At 37.6% G+C, this 23,342-nt stretch overlaps 1 protein-coding gene across 3 annotated transcripts in view; it reads left to right on the top strand.

Annotated features, from left to right (window-relative positions):
* Nucleotides 1–23,342, top strand: part of OFD1 (OFD1 centriole and centriolar satellite protein) — a 38,084-nt gene that overhangs the window by 7,504 nt on the left and 7,238 nt on the right. For all 3 annotated transcript variants that reach the window (XM_065072859.1, XM_065072881.1, XM_065072870.1), the window contains 12 exons: nucleotides 458–564; nucleotides 1,487–1,606; nucleotides 4,464–4,537; nucleotides 5,232–5,323; nucleotides 5,438–5,627; nucleotides 6,275–6,405; nucleotides 6,785–6,896; nucleotides 8,357–8,968; nucleotides 12,824–12,956; nucleotides 17,939–18,039; nucleotides 21,363–21,482; nucleotides 22,556–22,707. In XM_065072859.1, coding sequence (XP_064928931.1) covers nucleotides 458–564; nucleotides 1,487–1,606; nucleotides 4,464–4,537; nucleotides 5,232–5,323; nucleotides 5,438–5,627; nucleotides 6,275–6,405; nucleotides 6,785–6,896; nucleotides 8,357–8,968; nucleotides 12,824–12,956; nucleotides 17,939–18,039; nucleotides 21,363–21,482; nucleotides 22,556–22,707 — 1,944 coding nt within the window. The remainder of the gene's footprint in view (nucleotides 1–457; nucleotides 565–1,486; nucleotides 1,607–4,463; nucleotides 4,538–5,231; nucleotides 5,324–5,437; nucleotides 5,628–6,274; nucleotides 6,406–6,784; nucleotides 6,897–8,356; nucleotides 8,969–12,823; nucleotides 12,957–17,938; nucleotides 18,040–21,362; nucleotides 21,483–22,555; nucleotides 22,708–23,342) is intronic.

Raw genomic sequence — 23,342 nt, 5'->3', positions numbered from 1 at the left:
CCTGAAAGACTGCTGGTTGACTCAGTTGCATTTTAAATTTTATCAGGGGTTTTTGGCATTTTTTTTTTCAATTTTGTTCTTACGAAGAACATACAAACCAAAACTATTGTTTATTAGAAAAATCCATGTGTTTGAGCATGTTTATTTTGTAATTTTTTTAAAACTATTTTTCCTTTTACGTAAGTTTTAATCAGAGCCATTTCTTAAAATAATGTTGTTTAGAGGTAGCCAGTAGTGACCCCATCGAAAACGTTTTTAGCCAGAGAAAAAGGAGAATAGGAATTTAAAAAATAATTACAATCAATTCTCAATGTTATTTCAAATTAAGACTATGTTAATAATACTTACTGGAGTAGGACCAACTCCTGAAGAAGATCCTTGGAAGTGTGAATGTGTTAAATAGTAGCTTCCTATATAAAGCGTGAAGTAAAACTACAGATAATATTTTTTGATTCAGATAGAAGCAAAGGAAGTATATGCTCAGAGACAAAGTCTACTGAAAGATATTGAAGTTGTAAGGACGAGAGAGGCGGAACTGAAGCAAAGAATTGAGGCGTTTGAAGTGTAAGTGTCTGAAAGCATGCTTCCAGATGTTGCTGCTTCTATGACATTGAAATATATTATATATCCCAGAATTTATGTCTTCCATTTTGAGCAGTATTGTATACTGTCTCTGTTAGCAGGGATACCCCACACAAAAGGTAGGTTGTTTTTTTTTTCCCCATTCCACTTCATTTGGCCAAAATAATGCAGCATAACTTTGGACACAAGGAACCAGATATTTGTTTTGAAGTGCTTAGATTACAAACAAACACCCTCTCTCCTCCAACAAAAACAAAAGCAAACCCCAAACAAACAAAACCAACCAAAAAACAACAACAAAAAACCCCACAAGCAACACAGTTTGTAATCCTAACACTCACAAAGCATGTATATGCTATTTTGCTTCTTCAGTCCTGTGGTTTTTTGTTGTGGATTTTTTTTTTGTGAACTTGTCCTTAGTAAGACCAGTTTTCTTTGGTTGAACAAAAAATGACTAAAACATTTTTGGCTTGGTTTTCGGTACTACCTAATGTAGTAACTTTGTCATCTGTTTTCTATAGCAAAAGCAGTATCCTGCTAATAAAAACTTGTGGGTTTGTTTTGTTTTTTTTTTAACAAGCCAGCAGAGGGTGCTGGTAGAGTAGCATGCTCAGCACTGTCTCCTCTGAAGGCTTTCTAGTGTGGGAAACTGAGCTGGGGTTAACCCTGGATAGCTGCATAATTGATTGGTACTGGATTTTAAATAGGACAATTTAGTTTGTTTCACATCTCCTTGTTCTTCATGCGTTATAATGACAGATTCCGATAATAATTTTAAATGACTATAGTGTTCCAAACAAGCACATTAACCTGCTATGTCTCTAAATGTTATTTAAAACCCGCCTGAAAGCATAAAATTGTGGCTTTATAACTGTAATTGTCTGTATATTTATGAATATTTCAGCACTCAGAAACTTCAGGAAGAGAAAAATAAAGCTTTCGATGATGCGCTTCGACGTCGGGAGGTTGCTGTGAAGAGTATAGAGGACACATATGACCAGAAGCTTAAGACGGAACTCTTAAAGTATTTTTTCTTTTTTTTTTTTTTTTTTTCTAATAGGACACATATTGCTTCCTATGAAAACAGAATAATAAGTTCTATAGGATTTGTTTTGAAAAGTGTAACAAAGCAAGCACTTTGAGAATGGGCAGTCAGCTTTTTGATTTAATCAGCTTGAATTCTACATTATTTCTTAGCTCTTTGCTGGTGAGACAAAACATTCTGTCAGGTTCAGAAAAAGCTTGCAATAGAAAATAATTATCTTTTGATTATGGGTTATATTGTTGTAGTTCTGTGTTCTTACTTGGGAAAGAGATGGGACATTAGTTATATATTTAGACAAGAGAACGTAAAGCAGTATTGGTGACTTTCTTTGATCGCTGTTAAAAGAACCGACCATTTTATGAATGCAGAAAATCATAGAGGTGAAATTAGCATTAAAGAGATGTCACAGATTTCCTGGAAAGGTGGGAGGCACACTAGCCTGCTGTACAGGTCAAATGGCTCTTAACGCTGTTTTTGGAGAGGGATTCTTATTGACTGCCACCTGCTTGAACGTGGTTTCAAATAATTTGCTTGGAAAGACATAATCTGTGGCGGCATATGGGGTGCTAAGTGCATATATCCAGCTTTGCTGTTGTACTTCCTTGGAGTGCCTTAGTCAGCTGGTGCTTCAAGGGTCACTTGATGCTTCAATGCAGGCAGGTGCTCTCGGCATGTTATTGCTTGTCTGTATTCAGTGTCATGAAAGGGTCTTCCAGTTAGGCAGTTCAAACAAATGACTAATGCATCATTACTTTTTATTGCAAGCCAGTGAACAATAAGTATTAGTGTCTGTGTTAGTGCGTCTATTCAAATTACAGAGGAAAGATGTAAAGTAGGTTTTGATAAAATGATGCCTTCCCTGAAACTGCGTAGATCTGAGGGTTTTGTCAGAGAACAATGAAACTAACTGATCCGCCTTGGTATCTTATTTTATCTAGCCCATAACAACTAGTTACAAAGAATGCTTGTAAAGTGCTTTTGGTTAATGAGGAGAAGCAAATTATTATAAGGATGAAGTGCTGCTGATCTTATTTTATCAACACACAAAATACTTTTGGCATGCTGCTAATGCTCAAAAAAAAATCCCTGTCCTTTTGTTCCAAATCTTTGCTGAAAAGTCAAAAAGAGCTGCTATTTATTGTATAGAGATAATGATGCTTATTAGAAAAGGAATATTTTTTTTATTTCTATGGTAAACATTAAATGCCATATTTGGGAGAAGTATCTTAGTGGTCTGGGCCATTTGCAAGAATGCAAAAGGCTGGATATGGCAATATCTGAAAACATCTATAATCTAAGTCCCAATCATACAAAATGCTGAGATTTCTTAGCTCCTGTAGATTCAAGTAACAGTGAACATTAAAGTTGGATGACTTCTGCGCTGTGAATGGTGGTGTTGCCTGGGCAGTGCACAGTGTCTAGCTGGTGGCTGATGACAAGCAGAGAGCCCTTGGGACTAGTACTGCGACCCATGCTGTCCAACACCTTCATCCGTGATCTGGATGATGACCCAGTGCATCCTCAGCAACTTTGAACATGAGGCTTAATTAAGGAGAGTGTCTTCCACAACAAATGGCAGAGCTTCATTTCAGCCAGACTTTGATAAGCTTGGGGATTGTGCCAGCATAAACCTTAGGAATTTTAACAAGGAGAACTGAAAGCTCTGCACTCTGGACAGAATATCCCAGTGAAGCAGTATGAATGGAGAAAAGGAATTGACTGAGGAGCTGCATTTCTGAAGAGGACATGGGAGTTACAGTGAATGACACGTTGACTGCGATCCAGCAGCACGCTCTGGCAAATAAGGCATGATGGGTGGCATTAGTAGCAGCATGGCTAACAGGCTGAGAGAAGTTATTATCCCCTTTGGGTACTGGTGAAGCTTGTGCTAGGAGTACCATGCCTGGGTTTGGGCTCCCCAGTTCAAAAAAGTCATGAAGGAGGTGGAGAGGGCCTAGTAAAGGTCTGTCAGGATAGTTATGGGACTATCGGATGTGACCTCTTAGTTCAGGATGTAAAGCTGTTGGAGAGTGTCCAGAAGAGGGCTGTGAAGTTGGTGAGGAGTGGCTGAAGTCACTGGGTTTATTCAGCCCGGAGGATACTGAGAGGAGACCTCATCATGGTCTACAGCTTCCTCACAAGTAGAGGAGGAAGAGCAGGCACTAATCTCTTCTCTCTGGCAACCAACAACAGAACCTGAGGGAGTGGCAGGAAGATGTGCCAGAGGAGGTTTAGTTTGGACATGAGGAAAAGGTTCTTCCCCCAGAGGGTGGTGGAGCACTGGAACAGGCTCCCCAGGGAGGTGTCACGGCCCCAAGCCTGACAGTGTTCAAGAAGAGACTGGACAACGCCCTCAGACACATGGTGTGAACTTTGGGGTGGTCCTATACAGGGACAGGAGTTGGAGTTGGTTCCTGTGGTTCCCTTCCAACTCAGGACATTATGTGATTCATATGGTAGGGGCTGTAAACTGTGGCTTGGGAGATGCAGCTTGGACGTAGGGAAACAAGTTTTATTGGAGGGTTGTGCAGCAGTGGCACAGGTCACCCAGGGATGTGTTGGAATAAACATCCTGTAAGGTTTTCAAAACTTGGTTGGGAAGAGCCACAGCAGACCTTCTCTAGAGCTGGCAGTAGTCTTGCTTTTGGATCGGGTGTTTGGATGAGCTAATTGGCAGGGCCATTTCCAAACGTTTCAATGTCTCTGCAATAACTGGTTTTGTCAATAAATTATTGTGTGATTGTAGTTTAGCCTGGGAAAGACTGGAATTTACACAAATGCACACGCATGTGTGCAGACACACACTTTGGGAATGCATAATTCTTTTTACTTCTAGATATCAGCTTGAATTAAAAGAAGAATACATAGCCAGAACCAATAAAGTTACAGAAGATGAGAAAAAAAATAAAGGTAACCACCTCTCTGAGATTAATAAAATACCTGTTAGTAAAAACTGTAGAGACAAAGTTCTATCAAAACACTGTTGTTACTGAAGAGCCACAGTGTTCAGTAATAGTGGTATATATAACAGAAAAACAATCAAAATAGATGTTTTGGAAACATGTAGCAGGAACCAGTGACAGGTCAGCAACTCCTTGCTGTTCAGAATGCAGTGGGAACCATGAGCTGCTGTTTCACAGAGGCTGCGAAGCATTTTGCTGTTTCGGTTTCCTGTCTCCTGAAGTCACACTGGCTCATTCATTCTCTAATTGAACTCTGGTACAGTCTGGTACTGTGCCCTTGAATGGTTGCCAGCTTCTACATTTATTGTGCATAAGATATTTAATTGGAGCTTGAGGAAGAGAGCTGGGACAGACAACATGTTTAGACTTTTTAGTTAGGGACATGATGTGAAAGAAATGATGTATCACATCCATATGAATTTAATTCACTTAATTCTAAAGGAGTATATGTATGCAAATGTGTATAGACACACAGTGTGATTTACCTAATTTTGAAGGAGTGTGTATGACATTCAGTCATTTTTATGTCTTGAATTAAATTGAATTTGGGGCTTAGCAGCTTAAACAGTTTTTTGCTGATACAGTTATTCACTGTAATACTCTTACTAATTTTAATTCAACATTTGTAATCCTTCCTGCAGAGAAAGCAAAGCTTTTACATGAAGAAGCTGTTGCTGTTAATTCAAAAAAGGAGGAACTCAAGCAAGCTATATCACGCACAAAGGAGCTTGAGGTAATTGTAAACATGAATTTAAAGAAGCTATATTCTAATTAGTGCATTTGAGGTACATTAAAAAAGTGAAATAAAAAATAGTTCATAAGCTTCTAAACTGTTCTTTATCTGCAGTTGGATTTGGAGTCAGTGAAGGCGCAGATTCTGTTGGTAAATAAACAGAATCAGTTGTTGACAGAAAAACTGAAAGAGGTCTCAGACTATCCTTTGCTAAAGGAGGAGAAATTGGAGCTCCAAGTACAGAATAAACTACTTAGGCAACAGTTGGATGAGACTCGCAATGAGAACCAGCATCTTCGAGACAGTCAGTGTGAATGATTTAGTAATTTTCTTGCTTATGTTTCCCTACAAGTATTTGTTTAGAAATAAGTTTTCTCTAAAATACATTTGTATTATGTTTACTAGTAGTTTGCATTAAATCCCAACTGATGTTTGTGTAAAATGAAGCAATCCTTGACCATATAAATTTCTTTTCTTTAATATGTATGTATAGAAATCCTGAATTAAGTGGTAGCTGTAATAATATGGATATCCCTTTCACCCTTTGGAAAAGGCAGTGCGATATTTCTCGCCATAGCATTAGTATTGTTGATAATGGTAAAAGAACATTGCATTGTTATTTTTGAGTGCTTTCCTGACTATAGTTATACCAAGTATTTTTTATGTGCTTTTGAGATTATGCTAGAGATGTACACTTAGTTATGTAAGGTAAAGATATGTATTTTTCTTCCAGAATAAGACAGTCTGGGTCTAGTTCTTAGATGACTATGTCAACAAAAATTTTGGTCCTTTGTAAAAGCAGGACAAAAAAGTCCCTAAGTTCTTTATTCAAAAAAAGCCTTGTTATATTCCTGAAAACAAATCAGCTTTACATTTAGAAGGGGTATGATATAGAAAAGTGCACACTTGTTATTGTACGGCTGAGCGTCTGGTATTTCTCTTTCTGGGCAGAGCTGTCCCAGCCCTCGGCGGAGCACCTGGCCTGCCAAGTGGAGCTGAGGAGAGTGGAACATTCTAGGAAGCTGGCACTGGACGAATTTGAAAGTCAAAGGCAGATTTTGGAAAAGCAGCTACAAAGTGAGGTAAATTATTCTTTCTTAATAATTTGAACCCTTTCTTCTTCCTGTCTTTTTTTTTTCACATTTATCTGTGTACCTGTGGAGGTGGTTTAGCATGTAGTTATGGGGATTGTTTGTACTCTGCTTATTTTTATGTAAACATCTCTAAAGAAGACAAAGCAACACATAAAAAAAATCAACAAACAAAACAAAAAACAACCAAACATAACCAAAGTAAATCTTTCCAAGTCATTAAGTTGTCAGCACTGACTTTCAATAGGATACTATGCATATGTGGCTTGATTGGACCTGAAAAACATTTAGAAACAAGTATTCAGCCAGTTTAAGTTACTGTTTTTGTTTGAATTATGCTAGTTTTTGTTTTTCTCTTGATCTCCTATAGGTTGAACGTTGTGCCCAGTTAAAGACCCAACTGTTGGACTCCGAAGCTACCGTCAGGAAGTTAAATGTGCATGTTGAAGAACTGAAACTGCAGCTGAAACAAACACAGGCAGGTTTGTGTCTTACACTGGACCAGTCCTTTGTGAAATTCACTTACCTAACCAGTGTAAGAATTTCCAGAAGCTTAAAAAAGCTGCAGTTGCATAGAACTAATATACTGCCAGTGAGTAGATTTCAAGTTTAAAATCAAAGTCTATTTAAAAGCCCAGTTTAAAAAGCAGATTCATGACAACTTCCCTTCCTTTCAGAAAACAAACATTTGGGAGGAAGGGCAAACATCAGTTCCTGAATACTTGCATGTTTTAGTTGCCTGTTTTTCTTCAGTATGAAGACATTAATGTTTGGTGATCACATAATCAGCATTTTCTAGGAGGCGAGTTGTGTATTAATGTATTTTGATTCTTGATTGTTCATAATAAGAATAATCAATTTGAAATTGTATTGAATACCTTACAAATTTAAATCTAACTTTTAAACAGTTGCTGTCAAGGCTGGTACCTTATGCACCTTGTGTATGCATTAGATAAAGAGAAGCACTTGTGTGAAGCAATTCAGGCTACAGAACCAATGTAGTTCTAAAGATGCCTGTCTGTCAAATTACTAATATCAAGTATGCTCAATAAAAGTTTGAGGATGTATATTTAATCTAAAAATTTGGAATTGAATTCTTCAATGATTATACATTACATACAGTGTGTGTTGCACCATAGTTCAGCACATGCAGTACTTTATATTATTCACTAGACCAATTTGTACATTTTTACATATGGTACAATTATTGGTGCCATTTGAAGTTGGAAATTTCTTAACGTCAGAATAGAAAATGTATATTTTAATTAAATGACTGAAAGTACTGCGAGGACCTTTATTTTGCATCAGAGTTAAAGGATGTCATTGAAGAACCATTTATGTAGAATAAAAACAAGGTTGTAATTGTGCTTAGAAAGATACAGCCCTATGGGTTGGTCCTTTGGGCTTGCTTAAGCATACATGTGCAAGCCAAGAAGCAGAGAGCCCTGAAACATTCAGTTTAACTGACAATGTTGGAGAAGTACTCTTTTTAAAAAAACAATATTATCTATGTTGTTTTTCTCAAAATTCCTTTTTTGATCTAAATAGAAGAAAACTGTTAAAACTTGCAGCCTGCCATGTGTCCCTGACCCTTGAACAGCATGATTTGATATAATGTGTCTAACGTGGTGACATTTTCATTTTTTTTTTTTTTAATCTAAACATAATTTAAGAAATAACATTGTAGCGTGTATAATTCAGGTAGTTTTACATGGAAGGATTGCATATTAAAAAATAATATCTGTGATAGTTTGCAGCTATGCAGCTATATTAAAAATACCTTTAAATCAAGACACTAAATTCTCAACATTTAAGCCAATACCATGTTAAAATTATTTTCATCAAATTGGAATTTAAATGCTGTGGTTTACTGTTTCTGTTTCCTTATGGGTCTTCTGCTCTCACTCTTTACTGCCACGTGCTTTCTCCTGCTATCATTTAGCTCTGGAAAATGAAGTGTATCGGAATCCTAAGCCTTCGCTTGTCGATCGCTCTGTCCTTGACTTCACTGGCGACAGAATTGTACCTCATGATATCTATGTGGACAGCGCTTTCCTGAAGAATCAGGTTATGACCGACATGATGAAGGTAAACGCTGTGCCAGGAGTTGGCTATCGTCAGCAGTTGCAGCTGCGCAATGCTTCTCCGGATTCTGACCTGGAGTGTGTGGCACTAACCCGGGCTAGAATAAAAGAACTAGAAAAGGAGGCAGAGTATTTGGAAGAAGCCTACAGGAACTACCAACACAGAGTCATGTGGGAGGCGGCTGCAAGCAGAACGCCAAGAAAGATGCAGTCCCCTTTACTTGTACAGTCTGCTGTTGGTAGACCCCCCTTGACTACGCAGCATGAACTTCTAAAGGATAATCCCAGCTCCCAGCATTCCCCCCTGAGCAGTCCAAGAGGTGAAAAATACATTAAAAACACTGGGCAGGTTGATGTCTTTAAAAATCCCTTAACGCCACCACACAAAGGAGTGTCTTCTTCAAGACGCCTTTCTTCTACTCCCGTTTCCAAATTGGAAAGAGATCTCAGCAGCAAGAAAATTTCAGATGGTAAGTCACGATTGTTCGTGTGGTGTTGGGGCTTTACTTGCTGTTCCTTTTGCGCTGTGGGAAGAGAAAGATTTAGCGGTGGTAGGCTTTCCGTCATTTGTTATTTGCTAAGAGGCAGGAGAATTCAGAGGCAAAATATGCGAGCTGCTTGGAGCATTTGCTGCTTCATGGAAATGAGAACTGGAGAAGTATATTAAGGGAGGCTAAACATCCTGCACTTAGTTCAGGTAGCTTTAAAGACAAGACTATGCAGTATAATTCACTACAGGCCTAATGTTATGCAGAGTTACATTCAAAAGTTGGTATTAAGTATAACTACTTCGCAACGTTATTGTTATTTCCTAGTTTTATTAACCCTCCCTCTGTATTCTGTCCTTTCATTTAGCCTTTGTACTAAATGTGCAGTAGAAGAGTGCTTCATCTGGCTTCTCTTAAATTGAGTTTTCCAACCTGAAAGGTCCAGATTTGTTTTTGTTTTTTCTTTTTGCTGTGACAACTTTATCAAATATTCCTGACCAGTTGTGGGGGCGGAGGGGATTAGTGTTTGATCATTATTGGAAAATTGTAATTTGCTATTAATTTCATAGCACCTAATAATTACTTAGTCTTCCTTCTTTTTTTTTTTTTTTTTTTTTTTAAAAAGGGGGGGGGAGTACTCAGAAAAGCAAGCAAAATAGAAAAGAATTGAAAATTTTAAAAAATCACTATGTTGTTTCAAATCTGCAGAATATCTGCTTCTTGAGTCATGCAATTCTTGTCACCCTAGCTCAAAGTGGATTTAATAGGATGAAAAAAGAGATAGTAGTAATAATAATAATAATAAAATATCAACTTCTGTGTGAAAGAAGATTAAATACAGGAAGCACAGCTTAGTTTGGAAAAGAATTGGCTGTGGGAAATCTTGAAAGCAATGAGTGATGTGGAAAAAGTGGAAAGAAATTGATTAATTACTGCTTCACAGACGCCAGAATCCTATGAAATTGAAAGGAAAGAAAGGAAGTACTTTTTCATACCAGGAGTAAGTTGTGGAATATATTCCTTCTGTGGCAACAAGTATAGATGCAGGAATAAAACTTCCCTCTCAAGAGCACCCAAAATAGTATTGATTGAGGAAAGGTCGAGGTAGGTGTTTCCAGAATTAAGATATAAGTATTCTCCTTTCTGAATTTTAGTTTAGTTTTGTTCAGCAATGGGCACTGCTAGAAACAGGTTACAAAGAGTCTGATCTATTGTAGCTGTCCCTCTGTTTCTACATATAGAATATCATATTCTGTTACTGAAAACATATTTGAAAACATGAACTTCCAAAGCAGTCTTTTACATTTTCAGTTTTCTCTCTCAGCTTGTGTATCAGGTATTTACAGATTATTTGTTTAACACTGCACACAGACAAAATCTTTCATAAATCAGGGTTTTGTTGTAAAATTAGGAAATGTAAAAATTAAAGTTGTGTGCATAACTTTAACAGTCTTTATACCTGTCAGAGGCTGGTTACATGACGGCTGATCTGTTTTTTCCATTGGATCTGTTCTTTGCTTTACACACAAGACTGACTTGTTCTGGAGAGGTCTAAGATTTGAATAACAATGTAGAGCATTACTTGAGTTGGGTGTTACAGAAATTGAGCGCTATGTAGTATAGGAAACTAGGTTGCAGCTGAATGGTGTGTTCTCAAGGTGACCTGATATGGTACTTGCACTAGTAAGCATGGGAGCTTCACTGCTGATGTGCCGAGGGGTGATCTATCTGCTTCCAGTTAGATTGCATCCCCATAGATATGTCTTCTCTGTTTCAAGAGGCTTCTGAGGAGTGCTTTTATACTGATATATATGTTATCCTTTGTGCTAGGGATGGCTGAAACACCAGATGTGTTTTTGCTAGACAACCATAAGTCATTCTGGAAGCTTCCATAGAGCTTTTGAGTGCTGTTGAAGATGCCAGTCTGAGCAGCTCAGAATAAATTTTAAGAAACAGAAAGATATGCACATAAGTCGGAGATTTGTTTTTACTTGAAGTGAGGCGTACCTCAGTGAGAACTGTAGCTCAGTTGTCAGCACCTGTCTTTAAAGAATGAAAGGAATAAGTGTGTCCTGTAAAATACTTGCAGTTGGCAGATCTGGCAACCATTTCACTGTATAATCTGCCACTGGGAGGGTATGTGGTTTTCTCTCTTCCTTTAAATTAGCTCATGTATTTGATTGTTTTCCTTTCCAAGCACTTGCATGTTGGGCATCTTCCGTGCTTTGACTTTCTACTGGGAAGGAGAATGCCCATTTCTTTAAGAGCAACTAAAAGTAGGACAGGATCCTTTTCTGTTTTCTCCTGCTTACTGCCTCCAGTCTCTGGGCAGTAACACAGATCAAGAAATAGTGACCCAGAAAAAAGATCAGATTGCCATCTGACCCATGCTCCCTATTACTTGATCATTACTTGACCCAACTTCATACCTTCTGATAAAAAAGTGCAAGGTTTGTCAGTCTTGCAGACAGCATACTGTGTGCCAAAGATGTCAGCCATTTGTCTTTTAGTAGAAAATCAGTAAGTTCAATCCTAGATAATTTCTAAATAGTAGTAGGTTGTAGTAAATTACTGTATGAGATGGCTGGCGCGCCTGTGTGCGAATATATAGCATCTGTTATGCTGAGGAGGTGTGTGCAGTAAGCATTACATGCTGTTCTTGTCCATTTGCTCTGCACATGAAAATTTGACAAGTTATTTTATAGAAGATTGGATGTGGGTGGGCTGAGGGTTCCAACCACGAGCAGGTACAGCTGGTACACGAGTACAGTGTAACTGCTGCGTCCTGTTCTGCAAGTGCTCAGCTTCCTTAGAGGGTGGTCATCTCTGTTGCATGGGCAGAGGGGCTGTCTGGAGATAAAAATTCATGGACATCCCTAGTCTGAAGCATCCTGACTTCTGCAATGTGATGTGCACCATGAATGGGGTATGGAAGTGTTAATAATGACTTTTTGTCCCTCTCTCTTGAGCCAAATTAGCACTGACTAGAGTAAAAGTTATTTGGTCAATAAAGAGAAGAAAGACAGTAGTACCTGCTTACTGAGTGAATACCACATCTTGTGGAAAAAATAGTAATTCATAGTCTTGTAATGAAAGACCTGTGCAGCTGCACAGGAAAGGAAAATTAAGATTGCAAAGCAAAATTTAACCCAAGCACTGGACTTTGCAGGTTTGATTAAAAGCCTTTTTAATGCAGAAGTTTGGGGTTTTTACCTTGGTTTCTTAGAAAACTCAGGACTTCTGTAGTCATACTGTCTGTCTGTTTCCTTCCCCGATAACTTTACAGCTGTTGATAAGAGGCTAAAATCTTCAAAGATTTCTTCTTTGCTTCATGACCCATTTTCACGAATGTGCAGAATATGAAACCTCCAGGTTATATGTCCTTAATGAAGAATGGCCTTTGGGAGACCTCAAGCATTATGTTTTGCTGGCTACTGAGCACATCCCTAGTTTGAAATCTGCGTCTGTAACTGCTTCTTCTAATGTCCAGCATGGGAGAAATTAATATTTGGCCTTTGGCAGGGGGGCTGCTGTTTGTGGGAGACATGGATGTATTAAGGGAGGATGATAATCATAGGCTTTGTGAGGAGTAAGTTTATGATGGTGAAGGCTTGTAAAGCAGAATTCCCATACAGGAGATGTGAAAACAAACAAACAAAACCCCACAACAACAACAAAGCAGTACAAGAAAGTTCATATTAAGATCTAAATGTTAGTTGCCCTGTAGTGGTGATGCCTGCACAGTCCAATTATGCATGTGTTGTTAAAAACAGCCTTGGCTGTGAAATGGTAGGATAAATACTGGCTAATACAACTTGTGGGATTTTTATTCTGCAGACATCAATGGCTCGTACCTTGCCTCTTCCCAGCAGAGTGTTGACCAGGTGCTTTCTCCTATTTCAAAGCCACATCTACCTTCATCTTCTGAGTCTGTTTCTTCCTCGCCATCCAGTCATGGCCATAAAATCAGGTAATATTGTTTATAAAGCAACATTTTTATCCTGCTTTTTAAAGAAACATTTCTCTTTTATCTGTGCCAATAGCTGCTTTTACAATTCAAGTAAGCCATTAATTTTACAAGTGAGAACTTTTCTAACGATGGATAAGCATTTCCATTCTTGAATATCATGCCTAAAGAGAAGTTTAGTTATTAAAAAACCAAACACCCTTCTCCTCCCAAATCCATACACCTTTAGCACTTTTTCACCTGTATTAAATTTATGCATCCTTACAGTGCAAAGTTATGTGCAGTGAAATACTTAAACCTCAAGTGCATTGGAAACTTTAAAAAACATTTTTAAAAAAGTCCTATGGCAAAGTGAAAGTTTATCGATGTACAAAGTGTTCTGTAAAGTCATTGCACTGTTGTAGTTGAGCAAAGATGAAAGGATGTTCCAGAGATTCTCTGCGTTGGGGAGAAACAATAAAGGCAACACTGGCTCCAGCGCCTGAGAAATCCACCGCTGTGGAAAAGTGTTACAGGCAAAGGACTAAAAAGCCTAAAAAGTGAGAATGTGAAGCATCCTAAGCTCATGTGGGTTTAATGCAGATGTAGCAAGTTGATAGATATCCATCACTGAAACTTAGCTCAAAGTCTGCTGTTTAAGGATAATAATTAATGTTTAGAACTGTGCTTCTCAGCACTTTGTGCCACTTCAATCAATGTAAATATTGCTTTGTTACCATGTGTGGCTTCAATGACTGTGGTTCATTTGGCATGTGCTGTCACCACTAAGGCACAACTGACAGATACATGGCATACATAGTTTAGATGCTCCTGAGCTCAGGTCAGGCTGATTTGCTTTGTTGGTTTTCAGGCTGCTGTAGATATCTCTGTAGATAGAGCTCTAGATTTAACAGGTTGGTTTTTTACCCCCTTTGCTTTTGTCCTTCTTTGCTTTTCTACTTTTCATGTGTCAGTGTTGTGACCAACTCCTCATCTTTCAGGAGAGCTGGAAGTTCTGCAGCACTGTATCAATGTAGACATTCTGTTTCATTGTATTTCCTTTCACAGTAGATCACTTTCAGACAGCTGAGTGAATGATTCATTGTTAATAAATAAGTATTCTGGTAATCACTAATTTCATAAAACATGTTTTCTAAAAGTTTCCTGAAAAAGTAAAATCTGTTCCTAGAAGTAAATCTGAGTTACAGCACCACTGACTTGCATGCCTGTGTATAGTATCTGAGAAAAAAAATCTTATTTTTTAAACATGTGAGGAGTGTGTGTGTATGTCTGAGATGTATCTGACTTTTCATGGTGTTTCACATCTTTGGACCATATTAATAATTTAAAAATTTAGGCTTTATATGAGTAAAAAGAATGTCTGTACTGTGTTGCAAACGGGAATGTGAAGATACTACAGCGGCCAATTAGCTGACTATTACTTGGCATGTCTTATCTGCAACAATCATATCAGACATCTCACCCTCATATGAATTACCTGAAAGGGAATGTATTTTTGACAGTTTGCTGTCATGAGCTTTTTTGGGGTTTGGCAGTTTTGATTCATCTGTAAGGCTTCTGTGCCATCCATAGAAATGTGATCCTGATGAGGCTAACAAGAACCCTTGCTGGCATTGTAGACTGATTTGAGAACAAACTTCATTTCAGAAGACAAAGTTGGGTCGTGAGAGGACTAAACTTCATTTTTCAGTTACTTGAAATTATATTTCAAGAAAAGTGTAAATCTTAAAAGCTTATCACAAATTCCTGTCCAAAATAGAGATAATCTCTCATCTTTCCCATATCAGAACAGGCTTTCTGCATACGCTTGATGTTCAAAAACGATTGAGGTTATATTTGATGCACACAAAACTCCTTCATTTAAAAAAGACCACTAATTTATTGAGTGAAGCATGTCTCTCTTCTTGTGTCTCCATTTTACACATATGTGACCTGATTGATGAGCTTTTGCTTATTGCAGCGCAGTAGTTTCTGCTGCCTGAGAATTTAAATCAAGGCAGTTGTAAATTCTCACTTTATTCATTAACAAGCTGTAATGTTTTTTCTTTTCATCTGAAAAGCTTGTCTAGTTGTCTGTCTAACCAATTTCAGAATATGAAACTCCAGTCTCCTTTGCATGTGGGAATGGGATGGGTAGCAAAACTTTTCCTTTATGTGGGGGTGTTTGGTGTTTTTGTGTTTTGTTCTGTTTGGGGTTTTTTTTGTTTGTGTTTTTGTTTGTTTTATTTGGGTTTTTGTTTGTTTTGGTTTTGTTTTTTTAAGGTCTCTCTTAAGTAAATTAATAACTTGGCAAAGTTAGGCTGTATAAAAAAGCCGTATCTTTCCTCTCTGTATATCCTGTTTCCATGTATGAAATTCTTTTGTTCTTAACATTACTCCAAAACTGAGAATCCTGAATAGGTATATTCAGAAAAAGCTTGAGTATTTCATTTTTAATGTTTGTTTCCTAAGAGACACTTGACTTGGCTGTAACCTGGTAGCCGTAATTCCAGATTTGATGGCTGAAGACACCTTGTCCTGGGACAGCTTTAGCAGACATTCATAGGACTTAATTATTTTGTTGTTATCAAGTTATCAGTATACATTTAATGTAGACAGGGTCTCTTTTGTGGTTAGAATTTGGGGACAGCCTTCATGTTCTCGGTCTTGAAAAGAAGGTTTTAGGATTTCTAGGGACTGTGAGGTTAATTCCTTTAAGCCAGGGGTGTCAAACTCATTTTCACCGGGGGCCACATCAGCCTTGCGGTTGCCTCCAAAGGGTCAAATGTAATTTTAGGACTGTAAAAATGTAACTACTCCTACGTTTATACAGTCCTAAAATGACATATGGCCTTTTAAAAGCAACCCCGAGGCTGATGTTGCCCCTGGTGAAAATGAGTTTGACACCACTGGCTTAAGCACTTGTCTCTTCTTTCCCTACTCACTGACATTTTATACAGTATGTCTCAGATTTCCTCTACTCCTGTGGCAGACCTTACAAAGTGAAGGTTGAATGTCGACCTACATGTTAAGGTATATATGGGAAAATACTCTTAATATTGTGAGGGACTGAACTTCTGTGGAGGGTGTTGTGAGCACATGCTGCCTGACAAGTGAACAGTGCGAGCAAGTTGTGTTGCTGGGAGCTGGGCCATAGTTGCTTTCTTGGGTTCCTTGTGACAAAGCAAGGGTATGAGGTCCCAGTAATGTTCTTGAACTTGCTGCTTTCCCAAGACTTTCTTAAAGGGAAAACATTCTTTTGTAGAGTATTTTTTTAAATTTTTTGTGCCTTAGACTGTTTTCTGTTACATAAAATATTTGAGAAATGCATGCGTGGGTTTTTCCAGTTATTTACTGTCATTATTAGGCAAATGGCCCATCATTGATGTGTGTTGTGGGATTAGTTTATGACCTGTAGATTTTAAGTGACAACAAGACTTCTTAGAAAAGAGATGATACTGTAACACCAGCAAGCCATTACCAGTTAGACCTCTCTCAGTGGGGAAGAACAATCGCTTCTGTGAATACAGGAGCTCCTTGTTTATTTATGTTTCAAGATATGAGTGGTATGAAGGAAGCCAATAAACAGAGACAGGAAGACTAGAGTTATAAGGGAGATTATTATCTAAATCATTCTTTTTTTGTTTGGGGCTGAAGAAACTGATAGTGAGGGTCATTACCAGTTTTAGGCTGAAGAAGTAATTTCAGACATTAACAGCATAGTTTGTATGGTGGTGGTCGTTTTTTGTTTAAGCTTTAATGGTAATTTTAACCATAACTCATGTAATTTAATCATTTGGTGTTGATTAGAACACCAGTACTGTTTTATGGAATATTGGCATTAGGTAAAGTCCAGGGTTTGGTTGCCAACTTTGGCTGATAGAATGAATTTTGAAAACTATTTGGAAATACGTGTGTCTCCTGGTCTGCATGAGGCAGAGCTCTTCTGTTTGCTGAATCTGAGGCAGTGTGTCTTTCTACAGTGGCGCAGGACACAGTATTGAATAAAGTGGCATGCATCTCCTTTAACCTTGCAACCTTAAGAATTATTTAACACTTAACCCTTTATGTGAAGGAAACACTAAAACCATGAAGCAGACTTCGAGAACCTTGAAGTTCCATTTACTGTCTCGTACTTAATTTAGAGTATTTTCCCCAGTGACTTTACCGAATTATCTTTCTGACAATCCAGATTTGTTTGTCCCCAGATTTACACTTACTCACTGAGAGGGTATGCTTTGTTTGTCCTCCACTTTTGCCCCATAGGAGACCTGAATTCCTTAGAAATTGTAAGCACAAACATGTTTATGCCGGGGTGAAGAGCCCCAGCTGGTGCGAAGTGAGCTCCTTTAAGAAGTGCTGCTGCTGAATTTCGTTAGTGACCTGCGCTCCTCTTGCTCTTCTGATTCTGGTCAGAGTTTAGTAGCTGGGTCACGTGAGAGATACTGTTCTTTCACGTGATCTTTCTGATGAGATAAACGGGGATTTAAAATGAGGGCACTAACCTCATTTTCCATAGCACCCAGAATTTTACCCTTGTATTTTGCCGGACACCTAATACCTAAAACATACGTGTTAAAATGACACTGAAGTGGGAATTAAAGAATGTAACACAAAGCAAAAAGGCAATTTTTTTGTTTCAGTTGACTAAGTGTCACGCTTCATTGTATCTATCTTTTTCTTTTTTTCCTTATTCCTTTTCATGCCTTTTGAGAGTGTATTTAGCTTTGATGTAATGCCTTTATGTCATACATCAGCCTGGGGGAAAGGCTGTAAGGAGATGGCTGTCAGAGAGATGAAGCTGACTTTCGGTAAAAGTGAGAGCACTGGTATTTAAGTACCTTAAATTTTGAGTCCAAAAGTTACAGCATTTTGGCTGCATGGTTTTTGTGTTTGGTTTAGTCTGTTGCTAAGCATGTGAGTAATCCTTGTATTTAAATCTCAGATTGCTATTTGCTCCAAGGTTAGCATTTATATTTATTAAATTATTTCTGTTCTTCTTTCAGACTTCATAATCAACAAACAGACAAACAAGATTTCACTGATATGTCCAGACCAGAGAAACTAATGTATGAGGACCTTGAAGAACACATTTCTTCTCTTGAGTGTAAGTTTTAGTGCATTTTGGACAGTTTGTTTAATACCTTAGGGCTTAACAGTTGCAAGACAATTGTCTTGATAATCTAAGACTACAGTTGGAGAGAGAAAATTCTTACTCATGCTGGAAATTAGAAAAACAAGCTGGCTCAGGTGATAAGGAATTCATCTTCTTCATATTTGCATCTTTAGAGGAGAAGAGTATGTGTTAATAAGTAGACACTACAATCCAGTTGGTTCTGAAATTTGTGAACATACTTTTTGTTCAGAAATCTTGCACAACCTTTTTCTGATTAATGCATGTAGGTCTGACAGAAGGTTTTGAAGTTGTGTAGGATTTTTTTTTAAACAGCAAAGTGTACTATTATATGAAACAACTCAAGACTCTTATTATATTTGCTGCATAAAGTAAAACTCCAATGAGTCTTCATCATGGACCAATATCAGAGTAGTATTACCAAGTTGTAATTCTGAAGATATGTTTCTGCAGCCATTACATACAGTCTTGTTGCCTTTTTTTTTTGTCCTTCAGTAACTGAAACTTAAATAGTATTGTGAATTAGAAGTTACTTTAGAAGCGTGTGTACCTGTGTGAAGAACACTTGCAATTATGCTGTCATTAATCAGCATCTCTGAGTAGTTTTGGAACATATGGTCTGGTTTCTGAAACATGAATTTTATCCTATTTTTTTTTTTCCTCTGAGATGAACATTTTATTTATTTACATTTCTGCTCTCTGTTGATTACAGGAAGAACTTTGTCATTACGTGATGTTTTGCATTGCGTGCTTTAAAATGTTTCCTTCTCTTTATATGCTGCGTTCAAGCCTGCAGGGTCAGTTCTGAAAAAAATTTGATGTAACTAAGGTACTGTAGAACGACGAGGACAATAGAAGTTAATGCACTTTATAACCATTTGTATATGGCGAGAGAAATAGAAGCACAGTTACTGGCTTTATTTCCTAGTTTTCAAGAAATTGAGTGACGACTTGATGTTGGACCTGAGCAGCCTTCTCTCCCATGAAACTGTGGGTTTAAAGTAAATGAAGTTGTCAATGAGAAAGATGTGAACAGTGAGCTAAACACCTTTCCCGTTTCCAAATTTTGTTAGGTCTGTAAACTCTTCTGAGACTGGTAGAGATACCTCACTGGGCGGTATCGTTAAATTCATAGTTGGTGAAGAGATTATTGTTATTTTAGGGGAGAGTTAGAATCACTGATTTCAAGGAAAATATTCCTAACTGGTGTGTTTTCCGGGGTCCAAGGCTGGCTTATTCCTTTGGTAGTGTCGTCTGGAAGATGGAGCAATGACCTTGATCTCCTGAACCTGTGAGAATATGGTTTTCAGTATTTTAAAAACCAACCAACCAAACCAAAAAGATACTGTTTGTTTAAACATCAAACGTGCTGATAGTGTTTGGGGATAACTATAATAGCAGAAGCTGATGATTTCTCTGTGAAGTTTTACTGAGTACATTTGGTTTTTAATTTACCTCATTAAGGTTTATTTTTATGAACTTTAAATGCATTATTTGAATGTGAACCGAGCCCATAGGCACTAACGGTTCCTACTCATCGTATATTTTGATTATATTTTTATTTATTTGTTTAATTTCTGTTAGAGACTTTTAGGAATACATTACATATTTCACTTTTATGACATATGAGAATAGACTGGCATTTTCTTGGCAATTAGGCCTGAGTAGATGTTGTGCCCCAGTAAGTTACTGGTGTATCTTACAGTGACATGTGGTAGTCAAAAGAATAATTTTACAGTTTGTGTATACCAAGGATTTCCAAATGAAGCCTTTTAATTCCGCGGTGAGTGAGCCCTAGCAAGAAAAGATTGTAATTTCTGTTGGCAATAATTGCTTTTAGTTGATGTGCTTGTCTTAAGGAAACAAAGCACCTCTTGCTGTCTACCCTTACATAAAGGAGTGGAGGTATAAAAACACCATTACCTTTTTTTTTTCCTTTGCAGAATGGTTAATGAAAATATGTTTTGTACTGTATTTTTGTGTGGTTAGCAGACCGTTGCAAGTTAGATATAATATTTACCAGGAACCTATTTGCGCAAGGAATTTTTTGACTATTTAAATATTGTGTACCCTGAAACATACCAATGCCTCATATGGAAATAATGTTGTTGTTGATAACCTTATAATTTAAACCTAAAGTGAAAGAGAGAGCAAAAAACCAAAATAGATGTTCTTCTGAGTGTGATAGCCCCATTGTTTTGATCTTCTGTAAAACATGTATAGCATTTACTTTCCTGGGTAAAGCTGGTAGGAATTCCTATTGCTTTTTGTAAGAACCTGAAACCATGCTCATAACTTAGCTAAACTGACAACTTGGCAGAAATTTTCTGTGATGCTTTCATCTATAATTCCTTTAAAATAATTTTAATTTAAAGAGATTCAGACCATTCGGAGAGAGAGACTGATCAGTTTGGCTGTCTTGTTTTTCTTTGTGCAAAATACTTCTGTTTTATTACAATGTAGAAAAGAAAAATGTTTGAACCCTTGATAATATTTGAAGGATGGGAAATTGATATTTTTCTAAACCGTTACCCAAAACTTAAGGATATACTTAAGATATCTGTACTATATTACACTAAACGCTTGGGAAAATGGTCCTGTGTTTTTGGACTACGTAGAGATAATGGTTACATCTGATTTTCTATCTCCTTTTGCTTTCTCCCATAAAATTAAGATAGAAGCAGTCTGCATACTTTGCAAATAAATAATTAAGAAGCAGTTGAGTATTATAGCAATGATCACAGCAGAAGTACAGTAATTGTGTTTTTTGTAAATTCAGAGATACGTTGCACAGGGAGGAGAAAATACAATGTAGAATGTCTGAGTTGGCAGCATCCATCTGTGCACTGAGGAAGGCAAGGATTCTAATAATGGAATAGAATCGTAGAATCACTTCAGTTGGAAGAGATCAAATAATTAAAGGTTGTTTTATGTGCACGGAGAGGATGAGCTACGCTTGGACATGTAATTTTTCTGTGACCTGTATCTTAATTGTGTAAAGAAATGAAAACATTTTGGTTTTCTGTTGTATATTTATTCATGAATCCCTTCTGGCTTTGTAAACAGATGTGTTCCAATAGCTAATTTCAAAACTAACCATTCTGTAATTAAAGAAGCAAGTACAGCCTGTGATAATTCTTAATCCTCAGGGAAATGGTCAAGTTGAAGGGAAAACGCTCAATTAGTGCTGATATTTATGTGTTCCCATTCAGCTATTCCCACACTTTGTGTCCATTGCTGTGCTCCACTATTGTAATTACCAAATAATGAAGCCATTGTTCAAACGTCTTCTCCAGGTCAGGGGGACATTCCGGAGCAGTGTGAAAGTGATGGTTTGCATCCATCTGGGGACATCGTCAATGGAAACTGTGTCACAGCCACTGTACCAGCAGCAGCCACTTCGCTGCAGGACTTAAGTGAGTTCTCAACTCAGAAACAAAAGCAAATACCCTTTTAAAATGACAAATGTAGAAAACAAAAAGCCAAATATTTAATGTTCTATAGGCATACATGCTGAAGCGACTGTTTGTTTTTTTTTTCCAAAATCACTAGTTATGTAATAAAGAGGAAGGAGTGTTTTCTTCTGCTTTACTGTATGATGATGACTTTTTCACCCTGGTTTTAGTTCTATTTCCTTTTAATTTAAACGTTTTTGCTACCTGTCTCACCTCCCAGGCAATTTCTGGAGAGATTATTTTGTTTTTTTCTGTTCTCTTTAGGATAATTATTAAATATTGTTTCTGGTCTTGATAGAAATAAGACTTAAAAGGTTGGTTTTGTTGTGCATTTTTGGGGGGTTTTGTTTAAGTATTTTACGTACCGCTTGTTTGGATGTTTTTCATTTTTCCTGACTCTGTTTGCAAACTGTATTATCACAATGCTGTTTTAATTCTTTGAGTAGATGAGCATGATTTCACTGCAGCATATGCCACTTCTCTGTTTGCTCTAGCTGGAAGCATTATGATAATTTTTATTTCAATAAGAGCTTTCTAGCCTCTAACAATTCCCAGTATTTAGTACGCCTGTCTAATTACTATCTGAATGCTGTTCTACTTACACAGCTTCTTAAATATACTGGTCACATCAGTAGTGTGTCCTGTAATAATTTTCAAAGGTTTTTTAAGTACTTTATAAAGAATTGTATCCAACCATATTGCAGAGAGGGAAAGAATATGAACTTCAGGGTAACAGATTTAATGAGAGCAGCAGGAATGAGAAGTGCATGGAGATTTGTCAGCTCTTTGGCCTCTGCTTTGGCTCTACTGTTTAACTCTTAATGAGTCATATATCAGACTAAAAATGTATAAAGGTGGGTAGGAACATTACCAGATACCTAAGAATAATTTTGGAGTATGTATAAACAATATATCCAGTTGCTTTTCATTTTCTATCAGTGTTATACAGGAACCCCTTACTTGTTTGTATGCAACTGTAGTAGATTACTGAACTACATAAATCAAATCGCAGATGTTGAAATGATTTTTCACAGCGGTGCTGGATCAAAGACAGATGGAAGAACAGAACAGAGAAGCTGAGGAAAACTTAGACGAAGAAAGGAAAGGAAGAGAAGAAAAGAGAGCGAGCGAGCAAGAGGAAGCTTTGGAAAGAGAGCAAAAAGAAGTGGAAAAGCTTAACAAAGAGGTGGTGATTTACTATTTTAATTTCTGACAGTAATGCAGCTTTCTAGTGCCATGTATTTTAGGATTGCTGTATGTGTTACTTGCTTAAAAACAGATTCTGTTATTTAAGTGCAAGTAGTAGAGGCTAACTTCTTTTACGTACTTGTGCGATTAACCAAAGAGTCTCACTAGAATTTCTCCTTTATGCCAGGTAACTTTTTCACTGCAGACTTAGAAGGCAGCTGTCACCAGGCTATCGGTACAAGCTGTACATTTGCTGCCTTTTTGGTCTGGACCGCTGCTGGTGGGGCACCACCAGAACATGTGTCCATCTGTTCATTAGGGCTCTTCCTGGGAAGTGGAAGTTATAAGGACACCTTAAGGAGATTGCTTAATTAATCCCATTGAGCGGATGTAGCACATGTTGATGTCGAGTTCTGGACTTCTAGGACCTGCATAAAACTTGTTTTTTGCTTCTTCCCATTTTGTCTTCCTCTTCCAACCCTTAAACCTTGCTCGGTTTAATTCAGTGTAGTGGTACTGGTCACACATGCTGGTGCCACCCTTCGCACCGGCTAACCAGGCCCTTCAAGGAACTTGCTCACCTGTGCCAGCTCATCTTCCTCGCTTCGCAGGTCACTGTCACACACAGAAGCC

This window comes from Columba livia, chromosome 1 (assembly GCF_036013475.1).
Source record: "Columba livia isolate bColLiv1 breed racing homer chromosome 1, bColLiv1.pat.W.v2, whole genome shotgun sequence".
Taxonomy (NCBI): Eukaryota; Metazoa; Chordata; class Aves; order Columbiformes; family Columbidae; genus Columba; species Columba livia.
This window is presented reverse-complemented; position numbering and strand designations above follow the sequence as displayed.